The sequence below is a fragment of the Platichthys flesus genome, chromosome 2 (assembly GCF_949316205.1).
Source record: "Platichthys flesus chromosome 2, fPlaFle2.1, whole genome shotgun sequence".
NCBI lineage: Eukaryota > Metazoa > Chordata > Actinopteri > Pleuronectiformes > Pleuronectidae > Platichthys > Platichthys flesus.
Genome location: NC_084946.1, coordinates 16,518,725 through 16,537,678, shown reverse-complemented (window position 1 = coordinate 16,537,678; position 18,954 = coordinate 16,518,725). Strand labels below are relative to the sequence as shown.

The 18,954-nt window shown below is 42.3% G+C and overlaps 3 protein-coding genes across 3 annotated transcripts; all 3 read left to right on the top strand.

Annotated features, from left to right (window-relative positions):
- Nucleotides 1-935: 935 nt before the first annotated feature.
- On the top strand, nt 936-5,203 carry LOC133966911 (twinfilin-2-like). The gene is made up of 9 exons (XM_062402011.1): nt 936-960; nt 1,744-1,821; nt 1,926-2,104; nt 3,124-3,219; nt 3,321-3,425; nt 3,762-3,887; nt 4,044-4,194; nt 4,598-4,719; nt 4,831-5,203. Exons 1-9 carry the CDS (start codon nt 936-938, stop codon nt 4,996-4,998), a joined length of 1,050 nt encoding a protein of 349 aa, XP_062257995.1. The 3' UTR covers nt 4,999-5,203.
- Nucleotides 5,204-7,994: 2,791 nt separating this feature from the next.
- On the top strand, nt 7,995-10,258 carry LOC133966879 (cytokine-inducible SH2-containing protein-like). Its single transcript, XM_062401943.1, has 3 exons — nt 7,995-8,242; nt 8,616-8,760; nt 9,240-10,258. Exons 2-3 carry the CDS (start codon nt 8,622-8,624, stop codon nt 9,725-9,727), a joined length of 627 nt encoding a protein of 208 aa, XP_062257927.1. The 5' UTR covers nt 7,995-8,242; nt 8,616-8,621; the 3' UTR covers nt 9,728-10,258.
- A 3,807-nt stretch (nt 10,259-14,065) lies between these two features.
- On the top strand, nt 14,066-18,636 carry LOC133966870 (rho-related GTP-binding protein RhoA-B). Its single transcript, XM_062401931.1, has 5 exons — nt 14,066-14,199; nt 15,164-15,321; nt 16,950-17,070; nt 17,665-17,795; nt 17,882-18,636. The coding sequence occupies exons 2-5, from the start codon at nt 15,166-15,168 to the stop codon at nt 18,053-18,055; spliced, it is 582 nt and encodes a 193-aa protein (XP_062257915.1). The 5' UTR covers nt 14,066-14,199; nt 15,164-15,165; the 3' UTR covers nt 18,056-18,636.
- Nucleotides 18,637-18,954: the final 318 nt, after the last annotated feature.

Below are 18,954 nucleotides of genomic sequence, written 5' to 3'. Positions count from 1 at the left end.
TGTGTGTGTGGGGGGGGGGGGAAGCACTTGTCTTTAAGATTGTTGATAACTATTTAACTTTTCACACTCATTCTCATGTTAGGGATAAGGTTTTGGTTAGGCTGTCCATAATGAATGGAAGTAAATGCAAAGGCCTAATAAGGAAATCTTCACAAACCTGTGTTGGGATCTCAGTGACTTTGCTAGTGTGTCAGTGATGGATTTATTTGAACTGACATTTAGAAGCCATCTCATCCTGTTGACACACCTGCAGCTCTTCTCCTACACTTTCAGTTGAACAGTGTTAAATGTGGTCTGCCTCACTCCCTCCTTTTCATCAGCTGTCAATATTAACACCTTATATCCGTATGCACAACATGTCCTGAGCTTCAACGCCGCTCTTGTTCCCTGGTACCAATGTTGAATTCAGGGGCCAGATTCGGCCTTGGTGTCACATTTCCGCGGCTGGAATTTGAGATCAAGCAGTTGTATCTGCTGCGGCCTCCGTGATAAACTGTCATTCCGTGTGTCCCCCCCCTGGCAGCATCTGAAAACCCTGCGCTGATGTCACGAGCAGTGGATTCGTCCACAGCTCGGCGGGCCCCTTGCACAACAGGACAGGACGCTGTGTGACCTGGGAGAGGCACCCCCACCAAGACTTTTCAAAGTTGCAGGTCATCGATACGCAAAGAGTTTTAGATCAGCGGTTAGGACGGCATATCCACTGACAGGCGGGTTATTACTCATCAGCCACGGTTCCGCAGATTGTATTTCAAGTGTTAGGAATCTCCCGAGTCACCCTCCAGGCGTTAATGTCACTGGTGTGCGTGGGTCTGTCTGTCTGCCATCAGTGGAGAGGCCGCCTACCTGCTGAGCAGACACCAGGAGAGAAGACACACTGACCTGGACCTGGTCCTTGTTGCACGAGAGCAGTGTGTAGAGGTGACGGCGACAAGATGTCCCACCAAACTGGAATTAACGGTAGGCAAACCTTTTTTAAATATCCTTAATTATTTCAATATCCTTAAAGAAAAACCATCCAGTCAATTAAGTTGTCCCTTAATTGGTTCTAAATTCAGTCTAATTCCTTTTTTTTTTTTTCTATTTACCTCTTATTCTCATTGGTGATATACTTCATACCTAACTTCGTCTTTTTCATTTAAATGCTGTGAATATAAATAATATTGTGCTGTAAAATTCACACGTCTCAGAGATCACAGGTCTGGTTCTGAGTTAATGTGTCTATGATCTGTGTTGTGATGCCAGTAATTGTGATATTTATCACTTAGAGCAACGTCTACACATGGATGAGTTTTATTGCATTTGGTAATTGGAGCGTAGGGGGACAGGTTGGCGGAAGCATATCTCTCTCTCTCTCTCCTTCCTCACCCGTTCTTACATCATTTATGAGACAGCTGTGTTTGGTAACCATGGTGAGAGAGGAGGGGGGCTGGGGGTTTGGGCTCAACAAATGGTTAAATCTAGTTTTCAGCATCAAACTTCCCTTTGACAGCCTGAAGCCGGGGGATGATGAGGATGTGTCATCAGTCAAACTCACATTTCTCTGGTCATTTCGTGCATTTGTGGGTCCATCTGAGTCACGTGAGGTGATAGCGTGAGTCCCTGGCAGTGGATCAAATGTTCTCCCTGAGGTGGAGGCTCAGGTTCTTACTTACCTAACTCTGACTCACTTGCTTCAACCCCCCCCCCCCCCCCCCCTCATCCTCAGTTTTGACTTGTCTGCCTTATATCTGGTTACTCAAGCAACATCTGAGCTGAGAGAGTTTCTGGCCGGGGCGAAGGGAGGGGCCATCCGAATCATGAAGATTGTCATCAGAAATGGTAAACATGAGATATTTACTTATACTAGAATATTTTTATTTTTTCTCCTTTCTCACTCTATATCCTGAGGTGAGTTAACTGATGCACATATGTTCTCTCTGCAGAGGAGTTGGTGTTAGATTCATTCAGAGAGCCGGCATCCAGCTGGGACAGAGACTACGACCAGTGCCTGCTGCCTCTCCTCCCGCCTCGGGAGCCCTGCTACATCCTCTATCGTCTGGACTCCCAGAATGCACAGGGATACCAGTGGGTCTTCATTGCCTGGTCACCTGACCAATCAGCAGTAAGTTGAGGAGATGCTGATCCACATGTCATGGTTGATTAGCTATTTTTCGAGTGTAGTCATTCAAAACAATGCAAAGTTACTGTAAACCTGGAATAAGATTAAATCTAGTATTTTTGTAAAAAACTTAAACGAACTCAAATAACATCCATCCATCCCTCCATCCTTCCATCCTTCCATCCTTCTATCTATGTTATCTATTATATCTATCCTGAGGGTCGAGCTGTAGCCAATCGTAGCGGCATTGGGAGAGAGGTGGGGTACAGGTCATTAGCGTATGGCATGATACAGAGAAAAACAGCCTTTTTCACTCGCATGCACATTGACAGTTGTAGTATATTCTGCTACTTTTAACCTTAGTATGAACCAGAAATCACGTGTTTAAGCATGAGGCCCCCATCTTTAGACTCTCAGTAGTTCTTCTATGCATTTCTTGTTAGTTCTCTCCCCTAGGGTATGATATTTGACCCCTTAATGGATGAGTGTAGAAAATTGGTTTTCTTCTATTAAGCACGAGGCATGGGATGTGGGATGTTGCCATGGGCGTAGGCAACTCCTATATATATTGTATGTTTGACGCCTTTAAAGTGGGCTTCACTATTGGCGTGTGAATGTCTCCGGATTTCTAGAGTCCGTCCTGACCTGTGAAGACTTCTGTGTAATAAACTTTAAATATACAAGCAAGTTCTGGGTCTGCGGAGAATTCTTCCTTCAGCATCAACTTCACCATCATCGACCTCTCGGCTGCCCAAAATATTCGATACAGTAAAGTAGAACTTAAATGAGCCTAACCCAATCTGCATGTCTTTTTACTGTGGGAGAAAGACCACAGAGAGAGACCAAGCAAAACTCACTTGGAGAGGCTGCAGACAAGCTGGGATTAGAGCCAAGAAGAAATAAGATATTTAAGAATAGAATTCACATTATATCTTATATCTTGTCTGTACAATTGAAGGGCAATTTTGTATTCTAGACTATGTCTGGAGTTCATTCTGTCCCCCTGCTGTGCCATCCTCCAGGTGAGGCAGAAGATGATGTATGCAGCGACCCGTGCCACACTGAAGAAAGAGTTCGGAGGAGGTCACATCAAAGATGAAATGTTTGGCACAGTCGAGGTCAGTGAAACGGTTCAGGTTTGACCACTCATCCATAAATCTTCTTTAACAGACACTGTACCTCAGCCCCCTGTTGTCCTGGGGTCTGTCTGTGTTTGCAGGAGGACGTGTGCTTCCAGGGATACCTGCGTCACATGTCGTCCTGCTCCTCCCCAGCTCCTCTCACAGCTGCCGAGCAGGAACTGCAACAAATTAAATTCACAGAGGTAGAGTTAAGATAATATTATATGTCTGAATATGGATAATTAGTATGTCATTCATGCAGAACCTTTTGTATTCATCCTGATTGCTTCAACGTTTTTTTTTCTTGTAGGATAAAGTTGTATGGGTATGTAGATTTTCCTCCTGATACAAATTCAATTGTGTACATGAAGAAGAAAGCGGTGGACAGTTTTTAAAACTGTCTCTTCTGTCCCCAGGATGAACGTAGACGAACCGGGAATCCAACCCCACGAGCCAAGGTGCGTCTTGTCCCGTACATGTACATACATTTTCTGTTGAAGCAGTCATGTTATTTTATTTGTATTTGTTTTATTGTGCAGGTTACAATGGAGTTTGGCTTAGACAAAAGGCCACAGGCTCTTCAGGGCCTCGCATTCCCGTTACAAGAAGAGGCCAAACGAGCTCTGAAGCAACTCAAACAGAAACGCATCAACTACATACAACTGGTGAGCTCACACTAACAAATATTTTATTACTGTTCAAGTGAACAGCATGCAACATGTAAGACACCCCCCTTAATCCAGTGCTTGTTGGTGAAAACTCAGCAAAATCAACGGTGCATTACTTGACCCCAGAGCTTTGTTGTGCCCGTTGTGTCACAGAGGCTGGATGTAGAGCGAGAGACCATCGAGCTGGTTCACACCAAACCCACAGAGACCCACGATCTTCCCTACAGGATCCCAACAGATTCACCCAGATACCACTTCTTCATCTTCAAACATTCCCACCAGGGTCAGCTGCAGGAGGCGCTGGGTCAGTGCACACTCTCGCCCAGATGTGACAAGTCACAGTAACTTTGCTTATCTTACTCTCATTTCTATTGATATACTAATAGGCACTGGTCATCCATTACTCAGTATACACACTTAATTTGATTCATTTTACAATTTGTTTTTATCTTCACTTGTATTTTAGATTTAATTCTTTATTTTTTACTTTATTTTTTTTCTATATTTTATACTATCTTATCTTCAGAATGAGCGCTGCAGCTTGTAAGTTAAAATGAATGCTACTGCTGCTTCTCATCGGCAGGGTGTGTAAAAGTGTGAGTTATAACAATAGACATGACATCAATCTGTCTAGTGTCCACATGTCTACTACTTCTATTTGGCTATTAGCAACAAATATCAACTGACCACTTCATGCATTCCTCCAGTGTTCATATACTCGATGCCTGGCTACACCTGCAGTATCAAGGAGAGGATGTTGTACTCCAGCTGTAAGAACAGGCTACTGGACGAGGTGGAGAGAGACTACCAGCTGGAGGTCACCAAAAAGGTACAACATCACCCACTTATTGTGTAAGAACCAAAGCTTTCAACTGCTGAAGATTCTAACTTATGAAACGAATGCGTGTGTGTGTGTGTGTGTGTGTGTGTGTGTGTGTAGATGGAGATAGACAGTGGCGATGGTCTGACAGAAGACTTCCTGTACGAGGAGGTGCACCCGATGGAGCACACCTTAAAGCAGGCCTTTGCCAAGCCGCGTGGACCAGGAGGCAAGAGGGGCAACAAACGCCTCATCAAGGGCGCGGGCGAGAACGGCGAAGAAAGTTAGATGCTGTACACACACATAATATAAACAAGAAGAAAACCGATACCCGATATGTATGAATTGACTTGTTATTTGACCGTTTAACTTCTAGCCATTCCTACTTTATTTTGACTCAAGGACGCACGCACACAAAGATAGATCCACCGTGAAGCAGAAATGTGAAAATGAGAATATTTTTGTGAAATTAAAGCCAAGATACTAAATTCAAGGAGCTGCTTTGTGAAAACTGAATGAGAAGTCAACTTCCAGGGTGATGGAGGGTGATTAGCTGACGTATTTTAGTTACAATACCAGTTTATGTGGAAACAAAGTCATGATAAAGTAACGACACCTAAAGTCATCTATCCATCATTTATACAACTTAACGATTGAGAGTTTTGGGGGAGCTGAAACCAATCACAGCTGATATTAGGCGAGAAGCGGGGAACACCCTGGACAACTTAAATTTACCTATGACCTCTGTGGGTGGAAACCCAGGTACCCGGAGGAAACCCACACAGATACTGGGAGAACATGCAAACTCCGAAGAACCAGGAATAAAAGCAGGAACCGTCGTGCTGTGTGGGCGATGGACAGTGTTCACGACTTCATTTCACTTCTGGTCAAGATCCCCATTTTTATAAAGATACTAATATATGTCAGAATCTTAGGGAAATGTTTAGACAAGGAAGCAAACAGCATCTACAACATCTTATATGAGTTTGAGATTGGAATATAAAATGCTGTTAACATAAATCTAACTTCAATAAAGAACAAGCTAATACACAACATATATTATGATGATGAATAGCATCATCATAAAATAGCAGCAACTTCAAACGCTCCCAGATGAATCAGCACAACTTCTGAAATGCAAGAAACATAAGGTGTGGTTTGAGCCGAGGGTTGTGCGTCAGTCTTATTCTTGGAATTGAGCAGTGATTTGCTGGAGTCTTATCAGGCCACTGGTAGAGATTTCAGAGGAAAACTTCAAGGAATAAAAAATGCTTTTTATTTCCTGGATTTATTTAGTATTTGCCAATTTGTCTCGTCCCCCCTCTGCTCTTCTTCTTAGTTTGATCTCTAGTGTTTATACAGTTTCTAAAGATCACTGGGAATGGCTATGAAATTTCGGTTTTAAGGTGGATCGCTCGTTGCATTTCATTGGTGCAGAGGTTCACTCTTCACATCATGAAAATTCATCCAAATCCCATATTTCACGGTGGCCCGCAGTCACACTGTCAAGATTTAACTACAATCAGGTGACGGCTGTTGTTTTACATGGAGCCACAATAAAAATATTTTCTCTATTTCCTCGTGTTTGTGACCTTGTTGCTCTCTCACTGTGCGTGTCAGTGTACATGTGTGTTGTTCTATAGTCCCATATATTCTAAGTAGGCCTGCAACAGCATCAGGGATCACTGCTCGGTAGTAGAGGTCAATTTGCTGTGTGTGTTTTCCAGGAAGCCGCTCTACCCAGAAGCATTCAGCTGTGCATTCGGCTGCTCTCACTGCTCACGGGAAAGACTCTTGATGTGAACTTTTTTTTCCTGGAAACGCGGCACAGTACAGAAAGGCAGTTTTCATGTGGTCATTATCTATGTACATGGGAACTGTGGCGTGGGCGGGAGATTGTTAGCCTTGACTTTTTGAAGACATACCGGTTTCTGACATGGCACAGCTCAGTGGAATTCCTGGAAAACAAAAAGAGAAGAAAAAATAGGGTGGAAAGATTCGCCATTTGCTTCACAAATTTCCACAGGCTGAGAAGTTTGTGTTAAGAACAAACTGTTGATCCTGGAGGGAATGAATGGACGAATGGACGGAGTGTGGGTGATATAGAGAAAATGTGTGTCTGCTAAAAAAAGACAGAGAGTCAGAGATCCTGTGGTTATAATTTTGAAACCGTATAAGTGAGATTATAGAATACATATATACAGTGTATGGTTGTAAAACTGTATTTCCACTCCACTGAACGTGAATCCAGCATTACACAAGTTGCTGCCTGCAGCTGCATCAAGGCAACGGCACTAAGAGCACCGGAAGTTCTGCTCTTCTCTTTCAGCATAAAAGACTAAAAACTCTCATTAAAAAGAACAACAGGTGGTGGAGGTGACAATTAAAGCGGTAAAGCAGCTTTTTAGAGGCTTTGGTGCGTTTTTTACAGAGACCCAAATAATTGACTGTAAAAATAAAAAAATCATCTGCATGCACATGTTTATGCATAGAACGAATTTGACTCCAGTCTCTTGTAGCTCAGTTTGCAAACGTTAGTAGGTGAAGTAAATAGATTCATAGTACAAATCAACAACAAACAATGATGTGGCTTTGACGTAACTGCTTCTGTAAAATATAAACAAGTGCATTCCTCCACTTGTTCACGTTTCACATGCAGGTGACGGTGCACAACTATTGAATGAATATTTTTGTATACATAAAGTCATTAATATATTATGAAACAAATTATAGAATATTATAGTCATAATATAGTCTATAACACAATCGTGTATATGTTTCATAATCTAAAACGCTTATTATGGGCCATGCTGACAGAAACGGTTATTGCAGGTCATATTTCTGTAATTTCTCACTTCAAAATGATCCTTTCATTTCACTATGCATTTACCTCAGACACTACTTTAGTTCATAATCCTGCTTTTCATCACAATGTCGTGAACTCATTGAATTTGCTAAATTTAAATAATTAGAACATTTCAGAGACTCCAGATTAGGTTATAGGTGGAGCTGCAAATAGTCTTTACTTAAAATATGAAATGCTTTCCTAGCCAAGGCCCTAAAAACAAAGAATAGGCGCATTTAAAAAAAAAATTGCAGGTCTACAGTGGTTTGAGACGTAGTGCAGTTCGTTTTACTTTTGAAGGGCGAACAGGAAGTGGTTTGTGCACACAGTGTGTGTAGTGACGGGGCTCAGAGCTGCGGAGTGTCACTGCGGGCGCTGTCACACAAAACCTTTCTCGGAATCAGATTCCTGGAAGCTGAGTGAGTTCAGACTGAGCCGAGCTGTTTTCTGTCCTGCAGTTCACTGAATACAGAGCACTCACACACACACACATACACACACACACACACACACACAAACTTTGAGTTACAGCTCATACACTCTCAGACAATATATTCTCTACAGTGTTGTTCAGTGTCGCCTCCATCAGAGTCAGTCGATGATATCTGATTATTGACATTTGGATGGATTATTCTCTGGACTGTTTATAAATCTGCTCAGATTCCATATGGTTGTCTTTGATTTAAGGTAAGATCATTTTAAACATAATGGAGCTCTCATTACAATGTGTGTGATGTTGTATTTTTCAATATTGTTGTTGTTATTATTATTTATATGTATGACCTGTTTTATATGGTAGTACAGTACATGTATTCTGCATGTACGTGTGCATGTATATCTAATATTACGTTCAATTAGTTATTGAGTTCAGAGTAGCTGATTTGCAAACAAACAAATTGCATTAATATCTATTTTCAATTTTCATTATTTGCAATAGATAGTTTGGAGCAGAAAACAGTGTTATGTTGCACAGGAATCTAATTTCAGACTGCTAATGTAAATGTATATTTTGTCAGTGACCCAACATGAACATTATTTTGACGTCTCTGCATGCTAACAGTCAGAAATGGTTGCCCGGGCAGTGACCATTTCTCATCATGAGGAGCAAGAAGCCTCATTCTGCCCACGTCCCTCTCCTCTGTGCTGGGACCCAGCAGAGGACCTCCGCTGCATTGCCACCACTTTCCAGTATCTACAGACCTCAGGTACTTTACTTTCTTTTAATTCACATTTCATTTATTTATTACTTATACTACATCCAGCCATTTGCATTGACAAATTATTTCCTGTACAGCCATACAGCTGCACACTGTGTGTGTGCTTCTTATTCTAATGTTATTTACATGGGGGTTTTTTTACGCTTAGTGTGTACTCCACACATAGCGTCTACAAATCCAATTACCTTGTGATGGCCAACAAGATTATTGGGGTTAATATGATCATGTATTTAAGAGCTTTGCCAGGTGCTGATTATCTTAACGAGAATCGCCACAGTGTTTACTATTTGAAGCTGCTCGGTTTGTAATTGAGATGCTAAAGAAGCCGAGAGATGTCTTTTGTGATTAAAAGAGATTGTGAGTGAATAATAAGAGTGTGATCCTCCTCTGTCGTCATTGGGGGTATTATGTAGAAATAATTGGTGGGAGTTTCCTAACCTTAACTAGAACACTTACATTTTTTCTAGGCTGGTACTGGGGTTCCCTCTCAGCGAGTGATGCTCGGGCAGCTCTCCTGACAAAGTCGGAGGGTACGTTCCTGGTGCGGGACAGCAGCCACCCGCAGTATGTGCTGGCACTGTCAGTGAAGACGCGCTGTGGTCCTACCAGTGTACGGATAGAGTACAGCAGGGGCTGTTTCTGGCTGGACTCCATCTCCCCTGGTCTGCCTCACCTGCAGTCCTTCCCGAACGTCCTTACCCTCATACAGCACTACAAGAGCTCGGGTCACGCGCCACAGGACCAGGCATCCAATGACTTTACCCCCAAAGCAAAGCCTGACCCTGCCAGTGGAGTCCCCTTAAACCTGATGCAACCTTTACACAAACCAGAGGCCTTCCCCTCTCTGCAGCACCTGGCACGCCTCACCATCAACAGACACACAAACTGTCCGGAACACCTGCCACTCCCGACGCCTCTGCTGCGCTACCTGCAGCACTACCCCTTTCACATATGAGGGTCTCCGTCACAAAGACTAGAACGCGAATCAGGGCCACACTCCACGACCACGCACTGTGACTCTGGGACAGTGTGACACCCCAGGGAACAGAGGCTGGTCCAGAGGGAGAACACTGTGAGCATTTAACGTAAAATTTGCAAAAAGGAATGTTTATTTACTGTTCATGAACCGAGTGAACCCGACAGCTAAGCAAACTCTCCTGTAACATGTTCAAAAAGCTTTTAAACGTGTCCTACATCCCAGTTGTTTTCCTGATATGGACATCATGACACAACAGGTATTCTGATCATGGTTTACATATAATGAGAGTTTGGAGCGGAGGGTAACGTTCCCTGCTGTGTCCCTTTAATGACCCTCTTCCATTCCAAATGTAGAAGAATGGAGATATCATAGGTTACATTGATTACCCTTGGTGTATCTAATATTGCTTGTGGATAAAGTAAGGTCAGGCTGACACTACTTGACATGCGTTCAGAGTCCACTGACACAGTCATTGTAAAAGATCAAATAAAAAAGATGTATAGTGTGTGTTTTGCGTTTCTTTCATGTCCTGTATCTTTCGAAAAAGCAGATATCTCCCATCACTAGAAGTAAAAGCATACAAGCTTTAAAAAAAAAAAAATCATAACCACAATGAAGATCAGAGGATGACGAGAATTAAGTGACATCTGGTTATCAAGCTGGTTCTTCTCCGAAGAGGATCAAACAGGCCTGTGGATTTCCGAGAATCAATTTCAGAAATGTTTCCTCTTGTTATCCAGAGTGTTTTCACTGCTGGTATGAATGGGTAGCTTGAACATATTGTTGGGGGTTTCTGTCATACTCCCTCTGCCCACTAGATGGCCCTGTATATAGTTCCTGTTTCCTGACACACCTGTTCACCTGTCGTCCATGATGTCCACTGGAACTTCTAACTCGTTTTCGATAATCTGCTCCCTGGTATTCTGTATTTTCTCTGTACAAAATCATATGTCATATGTATTTTCCTCCTCCTGCTACCTGTGTGTTAGCTGTTGTCTGTCCCTTCCTATACTGTCTGCGTCCTCATCACTTTGTCTATTAGAGTTCCTCTATTGCACCAGTCTTCCTGTGTGTCTGCACTCACGTCCTCCCTCCCCGTGCTCCCTCCACCCGCAATGACCTCAATCTGACCTATCAGACAAGCCCCTCCTCAGGCTGCAGATGAGACCTGGGAGGATTTTAGATTGGATTCTTAATGAAAATCCAGACTTCTTAGAGCCACCATTTAACTTTGGCGATGTACTTAAGTCGGGCATCCTTACAGACAACCAGCCGCTTCCATCTTCTCCTGTCCTTCATGCTCCTCGGCCTATTTTCTGAGCTGCTGCAAGAATGTGAAGGTACTTGGCTGATGGTCCTGTTGTCGGCCAAAGTTCCCACATTGCACCAGCAGCCATGACAGAGATCCTCCATTAGAGGAAACACACTTCCTTCCAATATCATTACCAGAATTAAAATCAAAAGGCTGTTCACGCTTATTGTTTACATTATAACAACTAGTCAGAGTTGAGACCTGATGCTGTTTCTGGTGTCTCTCTCTCTCTCTCTCTCTCCCCCCCCCCCCCCTTTATCTCTCTTTCTCTTCTCTAACCTCTTTTCCAACCCTCTCTCCTCTCCTCCCCATTTTTCTCTGCTCACCCCTAGAGGTGAAGGCAGATGGCCGCCCACATCGAGTCTGGATCTGCTGGAGTTTTTTCTGTCCACATCACCAAAGTGCTTGCTCATTGTGGGGACTGTTGGGTTTCTCTATTATTCTTAAAGTCTATGTAAAGTGCCTTGAGATGTTGTCTACTATAATTTGTTGCTAAACAGATCAAATTGAATAGTTCGTGAAAAACTGTTATTAGGTAGCAGTGGCCATCTGTCAACACACTGGTGTTATTGTCAGAGGAGGATCCTACATGCCTGTCGATTTCAGAGAAGCAAACCTCTTTTTTTTCTTTTTCCCCTTTGAGTGTTTTTTGTTCTCATCGTTGACCTGCCAATCAAACGTACACATGAATGGGAAGTTTCAATGTGACTTTTTTCATGGAAACATGGCTGAGTTGGTTTCCACGAGGTGGAAGTGAGCAATGCTGAGAAAGCCTCTTATCGGGATTAGAGTGAGAGCTGTAGTTATTAATACACTGCTGCACCGACTGAGAATAGAAACAGTCTCCCTGACTGTTTCTATTCTCAGCCCATCAGGAGTGTTTAAATCATTTCTCAGTATGCGTTTATTTAATCAGCAGCATAATCTGAACCCTTTTCTCATTACAATCTCCATCTGGAATGAAAAAGACTAAATGTGGACTAAAAGTGTCCCCCTAAAAGGAAGTGTAGAGGAAGAATAACATTTGAGTTTATTTATGCAGAAATATCTCACATGGCAAAATAAGAAACAAGTCAACTACCCTGGTACACTGAATGTTGTTAATGCTAATCTCATGCTCATTAGCTGCACTAAAGAACAATATCAGCCCTGGTTTGTCCTATTTAACATGTTTTCTTGATGTACAGTATCAGCTGACATGATGAGGGGGTTTGTTAATAAGGCTTTTTTTTTACATAGGATACTTTGACATGTCACAGCAGGAGAGGAACAGGCATAAATAATGAGATTAATGTCGGCTGAGTTCCATTTAACTGCCTCGGCTTCATTTTCCTGGTATTGTGCCTGCTGGTTCACTGTCATGTCTCATTGGGGCACTTGAGCAGAACAGAGCCGCTGTTAATGTAGTTAGTGACACTGCTGGTTTTTCTTCTATGAAAAGCAAAAATACGTTTTTTGCAAACAAAGGACCGTTGTGCCTACATGGTACATATTAATATTATTATCTGATGACCCCGTCATCAAATTACTAATCAATGAGTAAACATAAAGTCGGAGCCCTCGTATCACTCTTGAAATAATGCAGAGCACAAAGAATGCGAGGAACAGGGCCAAGCTGCTCATTTAGGTCCATTTATCTCCCCAAAGGTGAAGCCAAACTGTCTCAATCGCCAACTGGTGGCTGGCTCGACACATATCATAAATCCCACCTTCTCCATGTTAGTTGATGGGACATGGACCAAACTAAAAAGTAAAATGGACGTCACATCTTTCTCAAATATTTGTTGTGTCAGTTTAGTTAGTTCTGATATTTGTTCATGTATCTGGTAACTTTGGTTGTTATCAATTATTTGATGGAAAAAAATAGTAATTAGTGAAACGTCAGGCTTGACAGCTGAGACTGACTGATGATTGGTCGAGCACATGTATCTGCAAGAGCTCAAAACTGTGGTTCCATCCCTGATTCCTACTGCGCAGACTTGCTTCCAAATGCAGGAGATTGCAACGTTCCTGTCCCAGATGTTATGGCTTCATGTCTGGATAGTGCAGATGAGTCTTCCATCGTCTTTTACATTCTATGCCATGGTTACTTAAAAATGTTTACTTTAGTACAGTACTTCAGTAAGTGACCATTTCAAAAGTATCTGCACAATATTGCAAGCACTGTTCTCCAATTATTCGACAGCCTTATACTTACATTAGCCTTGGTTATATTTTGGTTGTTTTACGACTAATCTTTCTCAGTTGTGATAGGAATGTGTATCTCCATGTCTGGAAGCTGCACACCAGATATTGTCCGGCCAGTTCAGATCATATTTTGTGTGAAGCATTTGCACATGAAGGTACTGTGCCAATTTTCTGTTGCTTGATATAAAATAACAGATTGATTACTCTTTATATGAAACATCATAGTTGGTTTATTCCTGGCTACAGAGGGTGTACACCATTTGGTGACAAGCTTTTGGGCCAGTTTTGAGTTACATATTTTGGGCATTTATGGTGCCCCCATATGGGTCTGGCTCAAAATGGCCTAGTCCCAATGGCGGCCGGAAGATTACCTACACATACTTTATGAAGAGTTGAAAACTGGTTTCCGAGTTAAGGTCAACAATTGCCTTTGTGAGGATATTAAGGTTTACAATATTATTATTAGATTGACCTCAAATTTTGTGTTTGATGTTGAAGTCAAAATCCCCAAAAGCTTGATTTGTTTTACAGATTTCCACATTTGACCAATTCAAATAACAATAGTAAATTAATAATAGAATGAAATAAATAATAAAACTGTATTTCTATTGCATTAATCTGTTGAGCAATAATAGCACCAAAACAATTCTAAAATGTGAGACGTTCATGATGCTTTCGCGAACATTTTGAAGAGCTGGACTTCTTTGCAAGGGTGTATGATAATAATAACAATAATAACAACAGATATGGTTATTATTATTGTGATTATTATTATTATTAGAAGTAGTATTGTTGTTGTTGTTATTATTCTGTGCTGTTGTACTGTTTGTACAGCGGGGCACTGTTTTCCTCTCCCCGCCCCTGAATCACTTCCTCCAGCAGCCGCGGCGAGGAGGCCAACAAAGCACCACTTGGAGACCGTTTGGATTCATTTTAAAACCATCAGCAGGTGAGAGTTGAACATTAACACGGAGAGTGGACCTTCACTTGGTCATCAAATAGTTTAATAAGCAACACCATTGTAAAATGTATTCAGTAAACTTATATTTTCTTCCGATATTGGGTGGCTAAGCTAACGAACCGATAAAGTCGCATTGACTTCCGTTATGCTAGCTAAGTCTAGCTAGCTAGCTGCACCGGTTTGTTAGTGAAAGGAAAAAGCGAGGCTTTTGCCGAGTGGCCACACGAGAGCCACGAACGCTGCTGTGTTATGAGCATCGTACTGTAAATGTCTCATATCCATGATATCACATTCAAAGAGATTCATCAAGACGTAAACTTAGCGCGTTAGCCGCGTTTCTAGCTAACGGTAGCTGTTAGCATCACCAGCTAGCACCGAATCTCTTGTAAACAGAGGATGTTCCTGCTCGTTAAAATCTGGGTCAGTCGACACAGCAGTGATTCTCAGTTGTGTGTCTGTTTCCACTGTCAGTGTGTTGATCCCAGTGTTCGTGTAGTTGGGGAAATAATGGTGGTGAATGAGAAATGTTTCGAGGGGAAATTAGTCGAGCTTGATTGTTGGGTGGGTCAGAAACACTGGAGCGGAAATGTATAATCGTAGAAGAAGGTTCCTACTCCCACTTAACATCTCAAATCAACCAAAGACCTGTGAGGTCTGTGCCCTTTCATGACGTCCATGTGTCCCCCCTTGTATAGAACACACTATACAGCTGACTGGTGGAGTGTAAACAGTCCTGACGCTGAATGCTAAATAGTTAGCCCCGGGTGTTGGTTTCAGACGACTCCGGCGTTGTGTCAACACAGCTGAAGGTTACTGCTGCTCATCGGTTCTCACCGGGGCTGTGGCGGTGGTTGCATAATGTCCGAATGCAATAAAACATGACCCTCCCTGTTGTTAAAGATAAAGTGTTCTCGCGTCGTAACCCTGGTTGGTTTCGGTGTCTTGTCTGCAGCGATGGCAGCGATCAGGAAAAAGCTGGTCATAGTGGGAGATGGAGCCTGTGGGAAGACCTGTCTGCTGATCGTGTTCAGCAAGGACCAGTTTCCAGAGGTGTACGTGCCCACCGTGTTTGAGAACTACGTGGCTGACATTGAAGTTGACAGCAAACAGGTAAGAATTGTTTGACCAGAATCTGTGGTGTGTAACCGGGCACCTGAGTATGATGACAGCAGCAGATCCGATTTATCATGTGTTTGAATCATGAGTTATCACTGGAACATAAACTGCTTTCAGACATGCAATGATCTCTTGTCAGTTGATCTGCACACTATCCAGAACTTTTTACTGCCAGGCCTCCAGTAAAACTTCCAGGAAACTGCAGTGAGCCCGTGTGAGAGAGCAGTAGGAAAATGTCAGCCAAATTCACAGCAAGCTACTGGGCGTGTTGATAACATTTCTAACACACGACAGATGCAAAACATAATTTGAAAAACAAACAAAAAAGGTCAAAATATCTCAGAATGAAAAAGAGCTGCCATACACATATATGACACAGACAAAGATGTCAACTTGCGAAAGACAACCAATTTACAAAGCTTCTGGTGATAGAGCCTGGCGTTAATGTACTGTGAACAAACCCACTAATTTAAACTCCAGAGAACTGGGTCGGGACTTTCTCTGCCCTTTGCCTTTCACGCATGCACGACACAGCAGGAGGCTCTCTGCTCAGACGCGTTCACAACAGCAACAAATTGTCCGCAGGATTTGGTGAGGGGTGGTTCAGCAGATAGAGGCAGGATGTAACGGGTTATTTCCACTGCAGAGATCACACGCTTTTGTTTGCAGCACATCTGCAACGTGTGTGGCTCTGCTTTTTAACCCGGAGATACATTTACTATTTTTTACTTTTTACGTCTGGCGAGTGGTAGAACCGCATTAACACCCCACTCGCTCACCTGAATCAAGGGGGGTGAAGGATCTCCTGCTGTGATCCTACATCGGATTCTCTGCTTTATACTAATGGGCCTGGCAGAGAGTGTCAGAGAATTTGCGTCCACAAATGCAGTGTATGCAGATTATTCCCGGAGGTAGGTGCATGTCTGAAAGCAGCTCTTGTTGTGTACTGCCTCCTGCACGCTCTACTCGGATGCTGACATTTCCCTGTCGTTGTGAACACGTGTGTCCCAGACTATCTCCTGCTGCATTCTTCATATTTGAAAGCCAACTGTCAAGATACACTTTAGCGGATGTCATGTCTGAAAAAAGCTATAGTGTGATATAACGGTACTTCCTATAAATGATCCCAGAGTGCCCTGGATAGATTTTTTCTAGATATAAACTTTTTGTGTCATACTACACACTCCTCATCTGTGATTACACCATCTTTCGAAGGCTTTAAAGTTACATTTTACTGCCGTCGTTAAACAGTGATATATCAACAGATGGAATTGTCTCAATGATAATTTGAATACTTAATATAAGCCACAAAAACATCGATTTATAATTTTTCAGGTTTTATCCTTATCTATATTTATTTCAGTTATAAAACTTCTTCCAGATCCTGATGTCCTTAATAACAAGGTTAAATAGGCACTGAAAGACCATATTACTAAGGGAGTGATATGGTCTGTAGTTACTTCAGGCAAAGTAACTACAGCTGAAAAGGCCCTGTGAGTTTTTGAATACCAGTTAGAAGTGTAGATAATTATGTCTGTTCAATGTCAAACCTGTTGATCAATAATATCCTGAATAAAAGATCTGGTTTTGTGTGTTTGATTTATTGTTGTGTGTTGTGACAGGTGGAATTAGCACTCTGGGATACAGCAGGTCAAGAAGACTACGACAGACTGCGTCCGCTTTCTTATCCGGACACTGATGTCATTCTCATGTGCTTCTCCATTGACAGTCCTGACAGTCTTGGTAAGTAATAATAAAGACCTCCATCGTGTGTTTAATGTTTATGACACATTATGCTCTTCTTGTGAATTCAATTAAATTCTGAAAAAACAAATTAGGAAGCATTGCCATGATTTGAAAATCGATTCGGTTAACTGGAATCTCGTTTAATAATGAGTAGAGAAAACATACAACAGATGAGACCAATTAGAGATTTAGCGAGGCTCCAATGATTTCATGTTAAGAATCAGTCATGAAGAGAAAACCTTGACAGACATGTTGTACGATGGAGAATTATAGTGGTACCCTCCTCCTCTAGTGATTGAGTCACATCTAGTAGCTCCCTTCTCAACTGTATTCGGTTGTCAAGGCATTTTTCACATAACTGACGGATAAACTGCATCCTGCTCAATGTCTCCATCTAGTGGCCGAGGATTTTTTGCTCAGGGTAAAAAAGGGCCTACACCTGCAGTTATTAAATTGTGATGGGTGTTTTGAACAGTTTTTAGTGTTTCACAGGCCAAATAAATTGATTACGTTAACAAAATAGTTCAAGTTTATTGAAAATAATCATTAGTTGTGTCACTGACTGGTGTTGTCTTTTGTCCCATCATTCAGAGAACATCCCTGAGAAGTGGACCCCTGAGGTGAAACACTTCTGCCCTAACGTTCCCATTATACTGGTGGGAAACAAAAAGGACCTGCGTAACGATGAACACACCCGGAGGGAGCTTGCCAAAATGAAGCAGGTAAAAGTGTAGAGCTCAAAGACACATTAACACTCTCCAACTGATGAATGCATGTGTCCTAAAACTCCTCTTGACCTTTTCTGTAGGAACCTGTGAAACCCGAGGATGGTCGGGACATGGCCAACAGGATTAGTGCCTTCGGATACATGGAGTGTTCGGCAAAAACAAAGGATGGCGTGAGGGAAGTCTTTGAGATGGCCACCAGGGCTGCGCTACAGGCCAGGCGGGGAAAGAAGAGCAATAAATGTGTCCTACTGTAAACGAGGGCACGAGGACTGCTTTCTACTGGGGGAAAGAAGGAGCATTAGGTCAAGCCTACCCCCCCCCCCCCCCCCACCCCCCAAACACACCCACACAAAAGACTGTTCTCCCCAGTTTTTACTAAAGGTGTAATGCTTTTACTTTTTTTTGTCTTAAGCAAATGTAGTCAGGTTCTGTCAGTATTCAATTTCGAGGTAATGGAAAACTACTTTTTTGTACTTAAAAATTAGTAAATTTGCCATAACCGACACCTCCTTTATCGGCATGTAATCAAAGAGGTCAGCCAAGGAGCTGCTGTGTCATATCTGCCAACTACAGTTAAGTGCTTAAGCCCCGCCTGCTGATCTGAGGAATGTTTCCACAGCCAACTAGGGTGAAGTACCTGTACACTGTGACCCTTAGTCCTTTTAATTAATCCAACAAACGGATGCACACATGAAGTTGAAAATTCTGTGCGCTTCATATACGAATCCTTTGTGCAGTATGATCACATGCACATTGAGACTGGAAACTCATTTTGTGAAAAACACAAATGGAAACTTAGTGTTTTGTGTAATAAATTTCTTTGTAAGAATCTTGATTATTTGCATTACCTGTTTGTTTAATCATCGACACTTAGACACCTGATGAATTATGGTCCAGCTCAGAAATACAATGCAAATTGGTGCAGGCAAGATGTCACAACCATGCACATGTAATTGGAGACTGTCAGTATGTATTTCGGATTTGGCATCACAGTCCTGTGTAAACTGCACCGAAAGCTCAAGGAGACTTGTGGAAATTTTGGATTAATACATTACATGTCATTTAGCTGATGCCTTTATCCAAAGCGACTTCAAATTAGTGCCTGATGTGATTAGTGCCTGTGAGGGGCCATTCGGGGTTCAGTGTTGCCCAT

Bases quoted from the DNA above. Each gene is read 5' to 3' on its own strand.
- LOC133966879 (XM_062401943.1), top strand. From the start codon at position 8,622: ATGGTTGCCCGGGCAGTGACCATTTCTCATCATGAGGAGCAAGAAGCC. The intron at 8,761-9,239 runs GTACTTTACTTT...CATTTTTTCTAG, and splicing joins CCAGTATCTACAGACCTCAG to GCTGGTACTGGGGTTCCCTC.
- LOC133966911 (XM_062402011.1), top strand. From the start codon at position 936: ATGTCCCACCAAACTGGAATTAACG. The intron at 2,105-3,123 runs GTAAGTTGAGGA...GCCATCCTCCAG, and splicing joins GGTCACCTGACCAATCAGCA to GTGAGGCAGAAGATGATGTA. The intron at 3,426-3,761 runs GTAGAGTTAAGA...TTTATTGTGCAG, and splicing joins AACAAATTAAATTCACAGAG to GTTACAATGGAGTTTGGCTT.
- LOC133966870 (XM_062401931.1), top strand. From the start codon at position 15,166: ATGGCAGCGATCAGGAAAAAGCTGGTCATAGTGGGAGATGGAGCCTGT. The intron at 17,071-17,664 runs GTAAGTAATAAT...CCCATCATTCAG, and splicing joins TGACAGTCCTGACAGTCTTG to AGAACATCCCTGAGAAGTGG. The intron at 17,796-17,881 runs GTAAAAGTGTAG...CCTTTTCTGTAG, and splicing joins AGCTTGCCAAAATGAAGCAG to GAACCTGTGAAACCCGAGGA.